The 17,094-nt window shown below is 38.4% G+C and overlaps 2 protein-coding genes across 4 annotated transcripts in view; both read right to left on the reverse strand.

Moving 5' to 3' along the window:
* Positions 1 to 1,338: 1,338 nt before the first annotated feature.
* On the reverse strand, positions 1,339 to 2,969 carry LOC125231838 (ATP synthase subunit d, mitochondrial). The gene is made up of 3 exons (XM_048137416.1): positions 2,781 to 2,969; positions 2,493 to 2,711; positions 1,339 to 1,690 (listed from the first exon to the last, which is right to left on the reverse strand). Exons 1-3 carry the CDS (start codon positions 2,897 to 2,899, stop codon positions 1,504 to 1,506), a joined length of 525 nt encoding a protein of 174 aa, XP_047993373.1. The 5' UTR covers positions 2,900 to 2,969; the 3' UTR covers positions 1,339 to 1,503.
* A 6,411-nt stretch (positions 2,970 to 9,380) lies between these two features.
* LOC125231644 (protein trapped in endoderm-1) overlaps positions 9,381 to 17,094 on the reverse strand; it is an 88,827-nt gene continuing 81,113 nt past the window's right edge. For all 3 annotated transcript variants that reach the window (XM_048137127.1, XM_048137126.1, XM_048137128.1), the window contains one exon: positions 9,381 to 11,085. In XM_048137127.1, the coding sequence (XP_047993084.1) occupies positions 10,722 to 11,085 (364 nt within the window). In that variant the 3' untranslated portion in view covers positions 9,381 to 10,721. The remainder of the gene's footprint in view (positions 11,086 to 17,094) is intronic.

A 17,094-nucleotide genomic window follows, 5' to 3' on the forward strand; every position in this document is an offset into this window, starting at 1 on the left:
TTAAAAGAACTTTTTATATCAAAATTGTGATTCTAATCTTATATTGCAAAGGCTAGAAAATTCCTATTATAGTAAACTTAATATCGAAAATAGCCAATGTTTTGTACCCTGACATATTCAGTGGCGTGGGCGTAACTTACTTTTTTTTTCATCCGTGCCGGCTTAAAGAGGAAAATATACATATATGTGGGAAGTAAGTTACGTTAACGTTACTAAAAAGTCAGTGTTAACCCTTAAATGCATAGTAACGTATATATATGCATCACGCATTTTTGACTTGCAAGCATGTCAAAATTCAAATTTGAATAAACCTTTGTCAAGGTCATGCATTTAAGGGTTAACACATTGACTTGTAGTAAAGCTACTTAACATTTTTCTTTGAGCAGTCTTAAAATTGATCAGGCTTTTTGAACGATAATAATATAAGAAATAGAGAGTATAATGAAACTGCTGTCGTGAAATAAATTTTCACCATTACTGTCTGAACATTCCCATATCTGTCATAGTACACTTGATGCAGTCTGAAACGTGCAATTCATCAAATAAATGTTTATATTATGTAAGGATTTTCTTGTTTTATTTGAATCTTACCTCATTTTATATTTAACTGAAAGTTTATTCGTAAAAGCTGGCACAAATTGACTGAACGAAATATTCTGTATGAATAACACCTGTACAGATGTAATGCGAAAAGTGTTTCCTTAGTATTTTTCCAGAAACGTTCTTATTTGTCGTGCTAGTTCAGTTAATGTCAGTACATCTTGTACTGAGACTGACAGAAATAGCATGACACGTTCGTACGTTTCCGTAACAATATGAAGTCAAATTTGTTAAACTACATTTGTAAGGGCCTCTGCTTATCAAGGTTAGTGGGCTGTCAAAGTAAGTGACCCTAATGGTATTAGGCTGGTGACACTAAAACCAGCCTACATTTTAGTCACCATTTTATTTTGTCAAATGTGTTAGTTATTGCATTTCTGCTAGCTTATACAAACAAAATATAAGTTTTTTGCAAAAATTTCATTTTTGGCGCAAGCTTTTATCGCCGACTGTACTTTTCTTTCAACAGTCATCTACTGCTCTCCGAGACGTTTCTAAATTCTCCTCGCTCGATAGAGATACGACGTTTCATAACAGAGTTCATATGACCACCTTTCGGCTCCATCATCAGATCGGCTCCATCACCACCATAATATTGCATTGTGACGTGATTTATGTGTGCAAAATTTCAGCTCAATCGGAAACCGGAAAGTGGGTCAAATTGAGCTTCTACGTTTTAACGCACACTAACATACTAACAAGGCAAGTTGAATAAAAGCTTGTAATAAAACAATTGAAGAAAGTTGATCATAATCATTTATTCCTACATAAATTATACAGATGTTGACTATCTCATTTTAGCATCAGTTAACCATCAAATTGACGCCAAAATGCCGCCCTGAACAGAACTCTATCATCCATACTGATTCTATGAACGAGAGAGCTCCGTTAATATTGATTGGTTTAATGGTGTCCGCCAACGGGTTTGTTGGGGTCCACATAGTCGAGCTGTTCCTCGGGGTTGTGGGGCCAGAAGGTGGGCTTGTTGATGGGGTCGATGGCGTCCTGGGGATAGGCATCTTTGTAGTCCTCCATGGTCATCTGGTCGTAGGGCAGGAGAGCCTTGGTCTCATTGATTTCCTTCTGGTAGCTGGAGAAAGAGGTTTTTGTGAGCAAGGTGTCTGGTAAGTGATTGCTGTGCAAGGTAAGCCAACTTTTCTACCAAAGATATTTGAACTTGGAAGGCCATCATGCAGACACATTGATTGTCACCCTGACAAAGGAGATATAGAACCTAAAATGTTTGTCATGTTTAACTGTAATGCCTGATCCTCGGCTTGACTGCCTGGGAAATCATAAAATGCCCAGTCTTTCTGCACTGAACTTGTTAATTCTACTAGGAAGAATACAATCAGATAGCATAACAATAACAATAATAGCATTTACTCAAATTGATTGTAAGGTTAATAGAATTCTTCATATGGACCATGTTCCCAAATGATGTTTGAATGTTTTGAGGAAAGTCAGTGTTGATGGAGTGAAGTAACAGCCGGATAGAATCATCAAACGATTTTGATCAACCTAATATGCACTGGCAAATTTTAATAAGGAGAAAGACATTGTGCAATTTGTCCACACATGGAATAGCAAATAATTTATTTAATGCAATATGCTCTTTGCAAAATATAATTTCTATGTAGATAAAATATTATTGTTAAGACAATGAGGATTGCCATTAGTGCGACAATGAAGGTTTAAATACAAGATTTCATCAAATGGGTGCAACATAGTGCTGGACGGAAAGTACATACTAACCCTACTTCTGATATAATGTTTATTCTTCCGTGGACTATTCTAGATTCATAGTTTGCTAACAACATAGGAACAATCATCAGTTCACTGTCTGGGTAGTGGGTACTTGAATATTCTAATAAGCAATAGACAACACTTACTTCGCAATGTTAGCGTTGGATGCCGCAACGAAGGCGTCCACGGCCTTCTTAACCTCAGCCCATTGCGCGTCCACCTTCGCGGTGAGCGTGTCCGCGGGGTAAGGGATCTTCAGAGCCTCATACTGCTTCTGGAAGTTGTCCACCATTCCGGGGATAGGCACTGTCTGCTTATACAGAGCCCAGTTGATCTTCGGAGGTTCCGGGGGATTCGCTAGCACCCTTAAAACAAACACAGTTTAACCAAACAAAATCAACCAAGAAATTATGTAATACAGCTCCAAAACTAACCTTCGAAGGTAACCATCGGACTTGATTTTGAAGGCGGCAAGGTTGGTCCTCTGCTCCGTCGGGACCCTCTCGGCTAAAGCGGCCCAGGAAATGTTGCTCTGCGCGATTCTTTTCGCCATATTTCGGCGATTTTATAAAATAATCAGCAGAAAAGTACACCCAGAACGGAACAGACAAAAGTCAAAGACGTCAAATTACCATAGACAATCTTTTTCTTTTCAGTGTTAAAGAGGCTTTATACGTTGCGACAATGTAAGTGATATGGCTCGTTTGGTATTAAGTATAATTTACACGATGCCAGTGCAGCGTAGTGTCGTGTGAAACAATAGTATTTGCTATTACGTTACGCGGGAAATTTTAAAAAGTTGTCAATAATGTAAGAGTAATTTTATTGTTCCTATTTTCTAATTCTTATAATAATAATGAATGTAGCTCTTGAGTTGTTTTCGCGTTTGTTTTATTTTCAAACGTAAACATTCCAAATTTTGGTATTCAACTAAAAGTAAAGGTTCCTCGAGCTGCATTACCCATTCATAAAATAAGTAGTTGTGTTGTATTCATGCAATAGGCTAGTTTCTTACTAGTCAAATCAGCTTCTTTTTATGAACTGTCAAAACGATTTGCTAATATGGAATTACTAATTTACTATTTAATACTGAGGAGTGACGTCACGGTCAATTCATTTACTTTATAACTTTCTCTTTGACTTATTAAATAGAAATTCTGTGAGTCTAGTGAAAAAGGGTATAACTCAAACTGACTCGGTGAAAAAGGTCACAAGTTCGAGGTGGGACTTGTGCCCTTTTTCACCGAGTCAATTTGAGTTATGCCCTTTTTCACTAGACCCACAGAATTATGCTTAAACATAACTGTGGGTCTAGTGAAAAAAATTGTTTGTCTGTAAAGTCGGTTTACGGACGGAAGTTTAACGTGATAACGTCAAACATTACAGTAGTATAGACAGGGGCGGTCAGAGTATAGCAAAAGGGGCCCGATTCTGGGACTTTTTTCACGTTTTTTTATTTATTTATTAAAAATACACAAAAGTTAACAGTATTTCACCAAAGTACTTATGTGGTAATATAATTATGTACATGTTAAATTGACATAAATAAAAGCAAACACACTTAAAAGTTAAACTATGGTTATTACATTAATAACCTAAGGAGTGTAGAGTCTATGAACCTTAAGAGTTTTCTGTAAAACACACCAACACTATCAGCAAATATGTCAATATCGTCTGTCTCCAACATGATGCGGTTAAGAGCAGCTCGGGCTCGAGCGGTGCAAGCACGGATCCGTCATCTACTCTATGGTGAAACAGTTGGCGGTAATGCATAATATGCAGCAGTTTCCGTCTGGTTTCTAGAGTTTGAAGACCAACCATTCCTGTTACGAATAGAGATGGATACATATATGGGTAATATCCGTACAGTCGTTTGTAAATGTGCCTACAGAACTTCCTCTGCACTCTTTCTAGCATAGTGTGTTGTTCTTATTAGAAAGAATGCATTAAAATAAGCATCTTTTATAAATTAAAGTTTTTTAAAACCTACTAATTTAGGAGTTAGAGTGGTGCAAAGTTGCAAAATTTTCCCGTAGCATTACTATGGCGCCAGAGACAGAAAGCGATATCGACGGAGCCCCGCTTATTACAGAAACTGCACAGAATAGGAGCCTTCGTCCGTTTGAAGATACCTAACGAACCTAACCTATACCTATATAAAAGTCGTCATTTTGTATCCTAGACCGTTTGCGAGACACGCGTTAATTTTATTAAAGTGCTAGTGCCATTTACTAATCTTAGAACCCTAATATCTCAGTAAATATTAATGGAGAAGAAAAAGTTTATATAACAAAACATCCTTATTTAAATTGGTTATATTGGTAAAAAAAAATCTCTGGCGCCTTAGTAAATACTATGGGAAAATTCGCAACTTCGTACTGCTCTAACTCCTAAATAAGTAGGTTTTTCAAACAACTTCATTCTATAAAAGATGCTTATTTTAATGCAATCTTTCATGTTTTTAAATTACAAACACTCAAAAATAATAAACACGGGCGCGCCATCTGTCGCAGCTGTGGTGCTTTACTCAGGCCACACGCTACAACCATACCGACTTTTGTGTCAAAGTGACAGTCAGCAATGTCAGATTCCACATTGGTCATTAATTTTGGAATCAGCACCCCTAAAACCTATTATACGACACCCATGATGCCTTTTGTGTCAAAGTGACAGTCAGCAATGTCAGATTCCACATTGTTCATTAATTTTGGAATCAGCACCCTCTAAAACCCATTTTACGACACCCGTGACGACTTTTGTGTCAAAGTGACAGTCAGCAATGTCAGATTCCAAATTGGTTATTAATTTTGGAATCAGCACCCCCTAAAACCTATTTTACGACACCCATGACGACTTTTGTGTCAAAGTGACAGTCAGCAATGTCAGATTCCACATTGTTCATTAATTTTGGAATCAGCACTCCCTAAAACCTATTTTACGACACCCATGACGACTTTTGTGTCAAAGTGACAGTCAGCAATGTCAGATTCCACATTGGTCATTAATTTTGTAATCAGCACCCCTAAAACCTATTTTACGACACCCATGACGACTTTTGTGTCAAAGTGACAGTCAGCAATGTCAGATTCCACATTGTTCATTAATTTTGGAATCAGCACTCCCTAAAACCTATTTTACGACACCCATGACGACTTTTGTGTCAAAGTGACAGTCAGCAATGTCAGATTCCACATTGGTCATTCATTTTGGAATCAGCACCCCCTAAAACCTATTTTACGATACCCATGACGACTTTTGTGTCAAAGTGACAGTCAGCAATGTCAGATTCCAAATTGGTCATTAATTTTGGAATCAGCACCCCCTAAAACCTATTTTACGACACCCATGACGACTTTTGTGTCAAAGTGACAGTCAGCAATGTCAGATTCCACATTGTTCATTAATTTTGGAATCAGAACTCCCTAAAACCTATTTTACGACACCCATGACGACTTTTGTGTCAAAGTGACAGTCAGCAATGTCAGATTCCACATTGTTCATTAATTTTGGAATCAGCACCCTCTAAAACCCATTTTACGACACCCGTGACGACTTTTGTGTCAAAGTGACAGTCAGCAATGTCAGATTCCAAATTGGTTATTAATTTTGGAATCAGCACCCCCTAAAACCTATTTTACGACACCCATGACGACTTTTGTGTCAAAGTGACAGTCAGCAATGTCAGATTCCACATTGTTCATTAATTTTGGAATCAGCACTCCCTAAAACCTATTTTACGACACCCATGACGACTTTTGTGTCAAAGTGACAGTCAGCAATGTCAGATTCCACATTGGTCATTAATTTTGTAATCAGCACCCCCTAAAACCTATTTTACGACACCCATGACGACTTTTGTGTCAAAGTGACAGTCAGCAATGTCAGATTCCACATTGTTCATTAATTTTGGAATCAGCACTCCCTAAAACCTATTTTACGACACCCATGACGACTTTTGTGTCAAAGTGACAGTCAGCAATGTCAGATTCCACATTGGTCATTCATTTTGGAATCAGCACCCCCTAAAACCTATTTTACGATACCCATGACGACTTTTGTGTCAAAGTGACAGTCAGCAATGTCAGATTCCAAATTGGTCATTAATTTTGGAATCAGCACCCCCTAAAACCTATTTTACGACACCCATGACGACTTTTGTGTCAAAGTGACAGTCAGCAATGTCAGATTCCACATTGTTCATTAATTTTGGAATCAGAACTCCCTAAAACCTATTTTACGACACCCATGACGACTTTTGTGTCAAAGTGACAGTCAGCAATGTCAGATTCCACATTGGTCATTCATTTTGGAATCAGCACCCCCTAAAACCTATTTTACGACACCCATGACGACTTTTGTGTCAAAGTGACAGTCAGCAATGTCAGATTCCAAATTGGTCATTAATTTTGGAATCAGCACCCCTAAAACCTATTTTACGACACCCATGATGACTTTTGTGTCAAAGTGACAGTCAGCAATCTGAGGTACTACATATTTGTAATCTGAAAGTAATCAAGTCAATAATTTCAGTTATTTTAAATCGACTATGATTCCGAATTATTGGTAATAGTAATTATTGTATAGATGATTAGTGATTCCTTTATATGTAATGGTAATTTACCGTTTCACTTGATTACATTACAAGTAATCTGACACCCAGTAGTGGATTACAAAGTAAAATCAAGTAATCGTGTAATCCGGAATCGATTACGATTTGCCCATCTCTGCGACGCTGCTGCAAGTTTTGAGACAGAAGTATATGCTAGAAAGAGATGCAGATATTTGCCACTCACTCTTACCTATAGTTGCGTCTCAAAACTTGCAGCAATAACTTGCTTAACGAGAACAACACACGGGCGCGCCATCTGTCCCAGCTGTGGTGCTTTACTCAGGCCACACGCTATAACCATACCGAGCGCATCGATCAGCCGCTTAGTTCCAACGCGCGCCAATAGATGGCGCAAAAACTATATTGCGAAACGGGACAATGACGTCATCTTTTTCGTGCATGCTGCCCGTAGTAACGAGTTATTAGACGTTATCACGTCAAAAGGGTATACTTAACTCAAATTGACTCGGTGAAAAAGGGCACAAGTCCCACCTCGGACTTAACTACTGTCCATATTTTTCTTCTAATTATGTGGTGCTTTCTTTCGTACACTGCCATTGAGGTATAATAACTAGAGAGGACACTGCGAACAAAAAGTTTGCGCTACCAACATAAGTCCATGGACTTTGTTGCCTCTCTCTCTGCGCGTAGCGTGAGGAGGTTGTTTCTGCCTGCAAACAAATAAAGTGTAAAAATGCCTTCCTGCGCAATAAGATGCCGTTTAAGCCATACGAGAAAATCGAATAAAACTGACGGTGTCACATTTCATCGGTTAGTAGACACGCTATGTTGATCTAACTTTATTTAAGTAATTATTTTAATCAAGGGACGCGCTCCTCAAACGCGAAGCTATCGCCGCCATTTTGTCGAACGAAATCATAGATTAATCGCACCATAATCGCACAGACTTGACATGTAGGTATTATACTTATGAATATTACACAGTTCTAACACGAGTTTTAATCGATAGTTTCATACAATAATAACCTATGATTTTCTTCAAGGGCAATAAAGTATATTAAAAAATTCAATAATGTATTTTTGTTTCACTCAGTAGAACTTAAGCATAGCACAATATATGATAGTGCTAAAATTAAACTACTTAGTATTTTACAAAAAGTATAAAAAAAGGTCTACACTAAAAGTGTCGCGTCTAGGTGGTCATTGGTCAAGTCTTACTATTGGCCGCTGTACACATATGGCCAACGGTTCCACCAGCCCTTTGTGAAACCCCTTGGCCAAGATAAGAGCCGCTGTTTACACATTGGCGAACCAATCACTTGGCATTGGCTCTTCATGAAAGATGGACGTGGAATGGAAAAGTCTAGAAAATTCTAGGTCATAGACATTGTCAGAAAAATTTGATTAAAAAATAATAACTCGTAGTAAAATTAAATTATTTGAAATATTAACAATTTTTTGAATATTCTGATAAGAACATTTATCTTTTTTAGGAAATACATTAAACATTTGCAAGGTTATTTTATTTCCTAAAATCTACACTATTATTGGCATAGATAAACTTATTATTTTCGTAAATATTTCACTACTGTCCTCTCTGACGGCTGACCTGACGACCAACTGAATGAAGCGCCAACGTGTAAACGCAGTTGGCCATTGGCGCCAAGATCCTTTGATGTGTGGACAAAAAACCGACACCAATCGGTTGGCCGGCAAGCGCAAGCGCCAACTGCCAACTTACGGCCAAGTAGCCCTCTACACGCTTGGCCAAGGGGGTTGGTGAAGCCGTTGGCCATATGTGTACAGGGGCCATATGACACGGTACCTCCCCACGCATGCGCCCCGCGCTGCCGGCCGGAGCACAGACTTTGTATGGGGTGTCATTTCTAGTACGTTAGTACATAGTAATTCAATTTACATTGTACACTGCATAGTATATTTTATTTTGAGTACTTATAGGAAACTAGCCTATCATTGTTGAATATATTGCAAATTAGGTATGTATGTAGCTAGGTAGATATTAATATAATAAAACAAGATTATTTTACACATTTAATTTATTTACCTTTGGTTTTCGTATTACTGGGTAAAAATAAATTGGTACAAATAATTTACTTGCGCTTATACTAATACACTTCGCAATTCATGTTAATCAAATATAATTCTTATCGTTATTTATATTTTCTAATTGACTTTTACTTATCAGTCTTTGTAAAAACTAAACAGTTTTCTGCCATAACCTTTCTATTCTATTTAATTCCAAATTTTCGCTAATAATAAAATGAACACAATAATTAAAAATAAATTTAAATCATAAAGTAATCTTCTTATGAGACCATAATCAGCCACTGTGGAATTACAATTTTAATACTTAAGTAAGTACATTAATTTTAAACTGTCCATTTCATATTTCGTCACTACTTTTAAATAATCTCTTATCTCACACTGCTCCTCAAAGTTAAAAGTGTTAAAACGCAGTAAGTCTATATGCATTCCATACATACTTATTAAAATTTTCTTTTCATTGACAGAAGAAGATACAAGTATTTTTCAAAATAGTGACGATTTATTTCAAAGTATAGGTTGAAATGAGAGATAACAAAATTACGTAATGTAAATTACAAGATTTCCGGAATTGGGTTATTTTATTTCACTGCAGAGGTTAGCCGACGCCCCCTTGCAGACATTTGTGACGTTCCACGCCGAAAGGGTTCATTATATGCTTCATGCATAAGGATGAAGCTGCTACTGCTGCGAAAAGAATGAATATCTAATTCTAGATGAAAATGCCTTTTATTGAACTTCTAGCAGATATGGGCATATCTGATAGAAATAAACTAACCACATTTCAATGCAGAAGGTGTATCAACTATATTTGCATCTGACTGTACACAGAGCTCAAAAGTGCATGGACACATTATGAGTATACATAAGGTGTCCATGCAATTTTACATCTGGCGATACCTACTTCACAATCTTCAGTATAAAAATGCAATCTTATCTAAGTTCTAAAACAGGGAATGTCACAAATTGCGTTCTTAAGATTATTAGGTATTTGCTTAACTTTGGTAAAAGCGCTGGTAAGTTATGTGAAATAGGAACAGACAACAATATTAACCTTAGACCACCCCATCTTTATTTGTTTTTGAGCGATACCATCCAAGCAACCAGCTGCCGAGGTGTTTCCGAAGTAGCGATATGGAAATAAAATTCTAAATCAGCTTTAAAAATATGGTGGCCTATGGTTGAATTAAGTGACTGCCCGTGTAATAACTTTTATATATTAAGTATTTACATTATTAACAGCTATTTACAAGTTTACAATAAAAAATAGTTTCATCCGCGTGCAGGATCTAATCTTTCACATTTATTCGAACCATATCTCGTTGAAAATCAGATCTAGATTAATTCACAATCATAAATTAGACCTGCAATTGGGGGGTCTAGTCAAAATGACACTTCTCCATATTAATGCGTAGCGTTTGGTTAGCGTCGGTTTACCGCTAACAATTATCACCTTGACTAGGCTCCCAGTTGAGTGATCCTTTATTGGACTTTCTTAAATGCATTAACAATTATTAATAGGGAATTTATTGTTACAATTTTGTAGTTTTATTGAACCAATTCTTCAGTAGAAAAAGGCAGAAAATTGTAAAAAGAACGTACGAATCGTACCATCAATGTTATTTTTAAAATTCACGACTTTCTCTACTAACAAATTGACTTTGCCATACGCTTAACTACAGAAGGCTTAACTTATCTAACTTAAAACATTGAGATTCTACCAAAACCCACAAAAAACGATTCATAACCTCGTCGGATTTCTCTTTTCCACATAATGAGGTGAATTAGACGAATGCCCGACGGTCCGACTTCCCAAAGTCGTTCGTCGCATGACCGGATTGGTCTTGCAAAATTTTAAAAGGTTACCATACGCCGCTCTATATTGTCTATTGGTGGCCGCGTATATTAAGGGGTTGATCACACTTGAGGCCCAGGCGAGAATGGAGGCTATTATGTGAAGCCATGGGTATTTTATCCTATCATCAGCTACGTTCATGATCATTAAGGGGAGGAAACAGGCGAGGAAACACAGGAAGATTGTCAGCATGAGAGTTGTTAGGCGAGAGTCTTCTTCTTTTTCTTTTGCTGTTTGGCCGCTTAGCTTACTGGAAAAGACAAAAAAAACGTTTGTTAATTCATCAGTTAAGGATTAATAATATGAAGAAGAGTCAGTGGTAGCAAACCAGCAATATCATTGGTGATTTCGCTGAAATTTCTAAAAAATGGTGCCCGTTTCATCCGACACCCACAGAAATTTTTAAAGTACAACGAGGTTCAAAATTACAAGGACACTATTTATGGATGGAATTCATTTATAAAGTACTAGCTTTTGTCCGCGGCTTCGCTCGCGTTAGAAAGAGACAAAAAGTAGCCTATGGCACTCTCCATCCCTTCAAATATCTCCACTTAAACAATCACGTCAATTCATCGCTCCGTTTTGCCGTGAAAGACGGACAAACAAACAGACACACACACTTTCCCATTTATAATATTAGTATGGATGAGTATGAAGTTTTGCAGTTACCGCACCACGTAATCCCTGTTATAAGTAGGTATACTCAAACTACCCGCAACCACGATCTATACGTTACGTAAGATACGAGTACGATACATTTAAAGGTTAATATGTACACTAATCGTAATTCTGTTAGCCAATAAGTTAAGATCGTCATCATGTTACATGCATAATTATTAGCTATACCTACTTAGGTAAGTTATTTGAGCTAAAATAATTACGAAGAAGATATATAACGCCAAATAATTGAGCCAGCCAACCGTGTCAGATTACTATCTTCGAGAATCCACACATCAGTGCTTTTTGCTTTTTTATTAACACTGCTATAGACGGTCAACCAAAACTTGGCAGTAAAAAAGGCGGCAAATTTGAAAAAAATAAATGTAAGGCTCATCGATCAATTGTCTTCATAATGTTGGCGTTAACGCTTAAAAATTGATTGAGAATGTAGAGGCGAAGGTTGAGTCCCCATTGAAATTGAAAGTTCAATTTCGCGCCATTTTTCAGTGCCATGATTTGGACGGTACTCTGTTGATGTTGACTCAATGACGATAAATTATAACACATAGACATGTTTAATAAAAACGGACCTTAGGTAACGAAAATTATAAACAATCTCTTTTTTAGGGTTCCGTACCTCAAAGAGGAAAAACGGAACCCTTATAGGATCACTCGCGTGTCTGTCTGTCCCTCTGTCACAGCCGATTTCTCCGAAACTACTGGACCGATTTACTTGAAATTTGGCACACGTATGTAAACCTGTGGCCCAAAGACGGACATGTAATTTAATTTAATGAAATTTAATTACAGGGGTCACTTTTGGGGGGTAAAATTGAAAATTAAAAATCAAAGTTATTAAAACTATATTGTGTTACATATCAAATGAAAGAGCATTTTATCAGCATCTGAAATATATTTTTTTTATATTTTTTGTTTTGGTAATTTAGAAGTAATTTAAGAAAATAAGCAAAAAATGACCATTCCCCCCCCCTTATCTCCGAAACTACTTAGCGTAAAATTTTCAAAAGAATACACGAGATAGCCCTCTCCCTGTAGATTACAGGAAAACCTATTAGAAATCTACAGTCAAGCGTAAGTCGGACTTAAGAGAAAAAAACTCAAATTACGAATTTCACTCACTGCCGCTGCAAGTAGTTACTAAACGTCTTAAAATTGTGTAAGCGAGTTGGACAGGTATAAAGAAATTCATTTCTGTCTTTTTCCTTTTAGAACTTGTTCAAAAATTTTTTCATTTGTACAAAATGACTTAAGTTCCTACTAAAAAGGAGGCGCTTAAGACTGTTTATAAATTGACTGAGCAAAATTTTATTCAAATCGGTCCAAAAAAGGTGTCTGTTGACGAAAACATAGAATTTGTGCCACCGAAAGCCCAAATCTGAAGTCCATTTTGCTCTATCTCTTATCGTTTCCGAGATATATACGTAAAGTCTTGAAAGTGCGAAACGTTAACTTTGCCATTATAGTCGTTCAGGCGCTCATGAGTTCTTTGTATGGAAAAGTCGAAAACCGACTCGCACTTGACCAATGTTCATAGAACGTTGTGGTTTTTTTTAACACGCTTTTATTAGGTCGTCGTGTATGTAACTAACTATGTAATGGAATCTGCGGAGGCTAATTTAACCATCTTCCAAGGATCGTAGCGTAATGAAAATTGGCAGCTGTATGTAGTTCTGATGACAATACAATAATATGATACTGTTGAACTGATCTGATGATGGAGCCGGAAGATATGAACTGGAACTACATGATGGAACATCGTATCATAGCTGTTTTTGGGTTTCTTAGAAAAGTCTTGTAATAAACTTTGACTACGATTAGGTTTCAAGGTCTGATGATGGAGCCGGAAGATATGAACTGGAACTACATGATGGAACATCGTATCATAGCAGTTTTTGGGTTTTTTAGAAAAGTCTTGTAATGAACTTTGACTACGATTAGGTTTCAAGGTCTGATGATGAAGCTGGAAGATATGACCTGGAACTACATGATGGAACATCGTATCATAGCTGTTTTTGGGTTTCTTAGAAAAGTCTTGTAATAAACTTTGACTACGATTAGGTTTCAAGGTCTGATGATGAAGCTGGAAGATATGACCTGGAACTACATGATGGAACATCGTATCATAGCTGTTTTTGGGTTTCTTAGAAAAGTATTGTAATGAACTTTGACTACGATTAGGTTTCAAGGTCTGATGATGGAGCCGGAAAATATGAACTGGAACTACATGATGGAACTTCGTATCATAGCTGTTTTCTGGTTTCTTAGAAAAGTCTTATAATGAACTTTGACCACGACTAGGTTTCAAGGTCTGATAATGAAGCCCGAAGATTGGCACTGGCATTCCATGATGGCATATCGTATCATAGTTGTGTTTGCGCTTGTGAGAAAGGCCACGTAATGAACTTTGAACGTTACTTTTTCAACGTTATAACAAACCTATTATTGACCGAAGCGAAGCGAGGCCTAAGTTAGGTTAGGGTTTTCTTGCGACCCTTATGAGCGGAAAAAGGAAAGACCGAATAAGTATCTTAACTAAGTCAGGTAAGGGTCTTTTTTGTGACCCTTAAATATGTAGCACAGGTCGCGGGCTAGCGTCCACATGCTTACAAAAGAAAAATTGATAACAAAAACAAAATTGGGGGCGGGGGCGAAGGGGGGCGAAGCCTCCGGCATAAAAGGAAGATCAATGTAATTTTTAAAATAAGTTGGGTTAGGGTTTTCTTGTGACCCTTAAGAGCAAAAGTAAGGGGGGCTCGGGGGGCGAAGCCCCCCGCATAAAAGAAAGATCAATGTAATATTTAAAATAAGTTGGGTTAGGGCTTGTGACCCTTAAGAGCAAAAGTAAGGGGGGCTCGGGGGGCGAAGCCCCCCGCATAAAAAAAGATCAACGTAATATTTAAAATAAGTTGGGTCAGGGTTTTCTTGTGACCCTTACGAGCAAATAAAGGGGGGCTCGGGGGGCGAAGCCCCCCGCAAAAAAAAAGGATCAACAAAGTATGTAAAATAAGTTGGGTAAGGGTTTCTTGTGACCCTTAAGAGCAAAACTAAAGGGGGTTCATGGGGCGAAGACCCCCGCATAAAAGAAAGATCAACGTAGTATTTAAAATAAGTTGGGTTAGGGTTTTCTTGTGACCCTTAAAAGCAAAGAAAGGGGGGCTCGGGGGGCGAAGCCCCCCGCATAAAAAAATGATCAATGTAATATTTAAAATAAGTTGGGTTAGGGTTTTCTTGTGACTCTTAAGAGGAAAGAAAGGGGGCCTCGAGGGGCGAAGCCCCCCGCATAAAAGAAAGATCAACGTAATATTTAAAATAAGTTGGGTTAGGGTTTTCTTGTGACCCTTACGAGCAAATAAAGGGGGCTCGGGGGGCGAAGCCCCCCGCAAAAAAAGGATCAACGTAGTATGTAAAATAATTTGGGTTAGGGTTTTTTTGTGACCCTGAAGAACAAAACTAAGGGGGGTTCGGGGGGCGAAGCCCCCTGCAAAAAAAAATATCAATGTAGTGTTCAAAATAAGTTGGTTTAGAGTTTTCTTGTGACCCTTAAGAGCAAAAGTAAGGGGGGCTCGGGGGGCCAATCCCCCCGCATAAAAGAAGATCAACGTAATATTTAAAATAAATTGGGTTAGGGTTTTCTTGTGACCCTTAAGTGCAAAAGTAAGGGGGCTCGGGGGGCGAAGCCCCCCGCATAAAAGAAAGATCAACGTAATATTTAAAATAAGTTGGTTTAGGGTTTTCTTGTGACCCTTAAGAGTATATAAACAAAAGGGGGGCTCGGGGGGCGAAGCCCCCCGCATAAAAGAAAGAACAACGTAGTATTTAAAATAAGTTGGGTTAGGGTTTTCTTGTGACCCTTAAGAGCAAAAGTAAGGGGGGCTCGGGGGCGAAGCCCCCGCTTAAAAGAAGATCAACGTAATATTTAAAATAAATTGGGTTAGGGTTTTCTTGTGACCCTTAAGTGCAAAAGTAAGGGGGGCTCGGGGGCGAAGCCCCCCGCATAAAAGAAAGATCAACGTAATATTTAAAATAACTTAGGTTAGGGTTTTCTTGTGACCTTTAAGAGCAAAGAAAGGGGGGCTCGGGCGGCGAAGCCCCCGCATAAAAGAAAGATCATTGTAATATTTAAAATAAGTTGGGTTAGGGCTTGTGACCCTTAAGAGCAAAAGTAAGGGGGGCTCGGGGGCGAAGCCCCCGCATAAAAAAAGATCAACGTAATATTTAAAATAAATTAGGTTAGGGTTTTTTGTGACCCTTAAGAGCAAAAGTAAGGGGCTCGGGGGCGAAGCCCCCGCATAAAAGAAAGATCAACGTAATATTTAAAATAAGTTGGGTTAGGGTTTTCTTGTGACCCTTAAGAGCAAAGAAAGGGGGGCTCGGGGGGCGAAGCCCCCCGCAAAAAAAAGGATCATCGTAGTATGTAAAATAAGTTGGGTTAGGGTTTTCTTGTGACCCCTAAGAACAAAACTAAGGGGGGTTCGGGGGGCGAAGCCCCCCGCAAAAAAAAATATCAATGTAGTGTTCAAAATAAGTTGGTTTAGAGTTTTCTTGTGACCCTTAAGAGCAAAAGTAAGGGGGGCTCGGGGGGCCAATCCCCCCGCATAAAAGAAGATCAACGTAATATTTAAAATAAATTGGGTTAGGGTTTTCTTGTGACCCTTAAGTGCAAAAGTAAGGGGGCTCGGGGGGCGAAGCCCCCCGCATAAAAGAAAGATCAACGTAATATTTAAAATAAGTTGGTTTAGGGTTTTCTTGTGACCCTTAAGAGTATATAAACAAAAGGGGGGCTCGGGGGGCGAAGCCCCCGCATAAAAGAAAGAACAACGTAGTATTTAAAATAACTTAGGTTAGGGTTTTCTTGTGACCTTTAAGAGCAAAGAAAGGGGGGCTCGGGCGGCGAAGCCCCCCGCATAAAAGAAAGATCATTGTAATATTTAAAATAAGTTGGGTTAGGGCTTGTGACCCTTAAGAGCAAAAGTAAGGGGGGCTCGGGGGGCGAAGCCCCCCGCATAAAAAAAGATCAACGTAATATTTAAAATAAATTAGGTTAGGGTTTTTTTGTGACCCTTAAGAGCAAAAGTAAGGGGGCTCGGGGGGCGAAGCCCCCCGCATAAAAGAAAGATCAACGTAATATTTAAAATAAGTTGGGTTAGGGCTTGTGACCCTTAAGAGCAAAAGTAAGGGGGGGGCTCGGGGGCGAAGCCCCCGCATAAAAAAAGATCAACGTAATATTTAAAATAAATTAGGTTAGGGTTTTTTTGTGACCCTTAAGAGCAAAAGTAAGGGGGCTCGGGGGGCGAAGCCCCCCGCATAAAAGAAAGATCAACGTAATATTTAAAATAAGTTGGGTTAGGGTTTTCTTGTGACCCTTAAGAGCAAAGAAAGGGGGGCTCGGGGGGCGAAGCCCCCGCAAAAAAAAGGATCATCGTAGTATGTAAAATAAGTTGGGTTAGGGTTTTCTTGTGACCCCTAAGAACAAAACTAAGGGGGGTTCGGGGGGCGAAGCCCCCCGCAAAAAAATATCAACGTAGTATTCAAAATAAGTTGGTTTAGGGTTTTCTTGTGACCCTCAAGAGTATATAAA

The sequence above is a fragment of the Leguminivora glycinivorella genome, chromosome 12, assembly GCF_023078275.1.
Source record: "Leguminivora glycinivorella isolate SPB_JAAS2020 chromosome 12, LegGlyc_1.1, whole genome shotgun sequence".
In the NCBI taxonomy this organism is placed as follows: domain Eukaryota; kingdom Metazoa; phylum Arthropoda; class Insecta; order Lepidoptera; family Tortricidae; genus Leguminivora; species Leguminivora glycinivorella.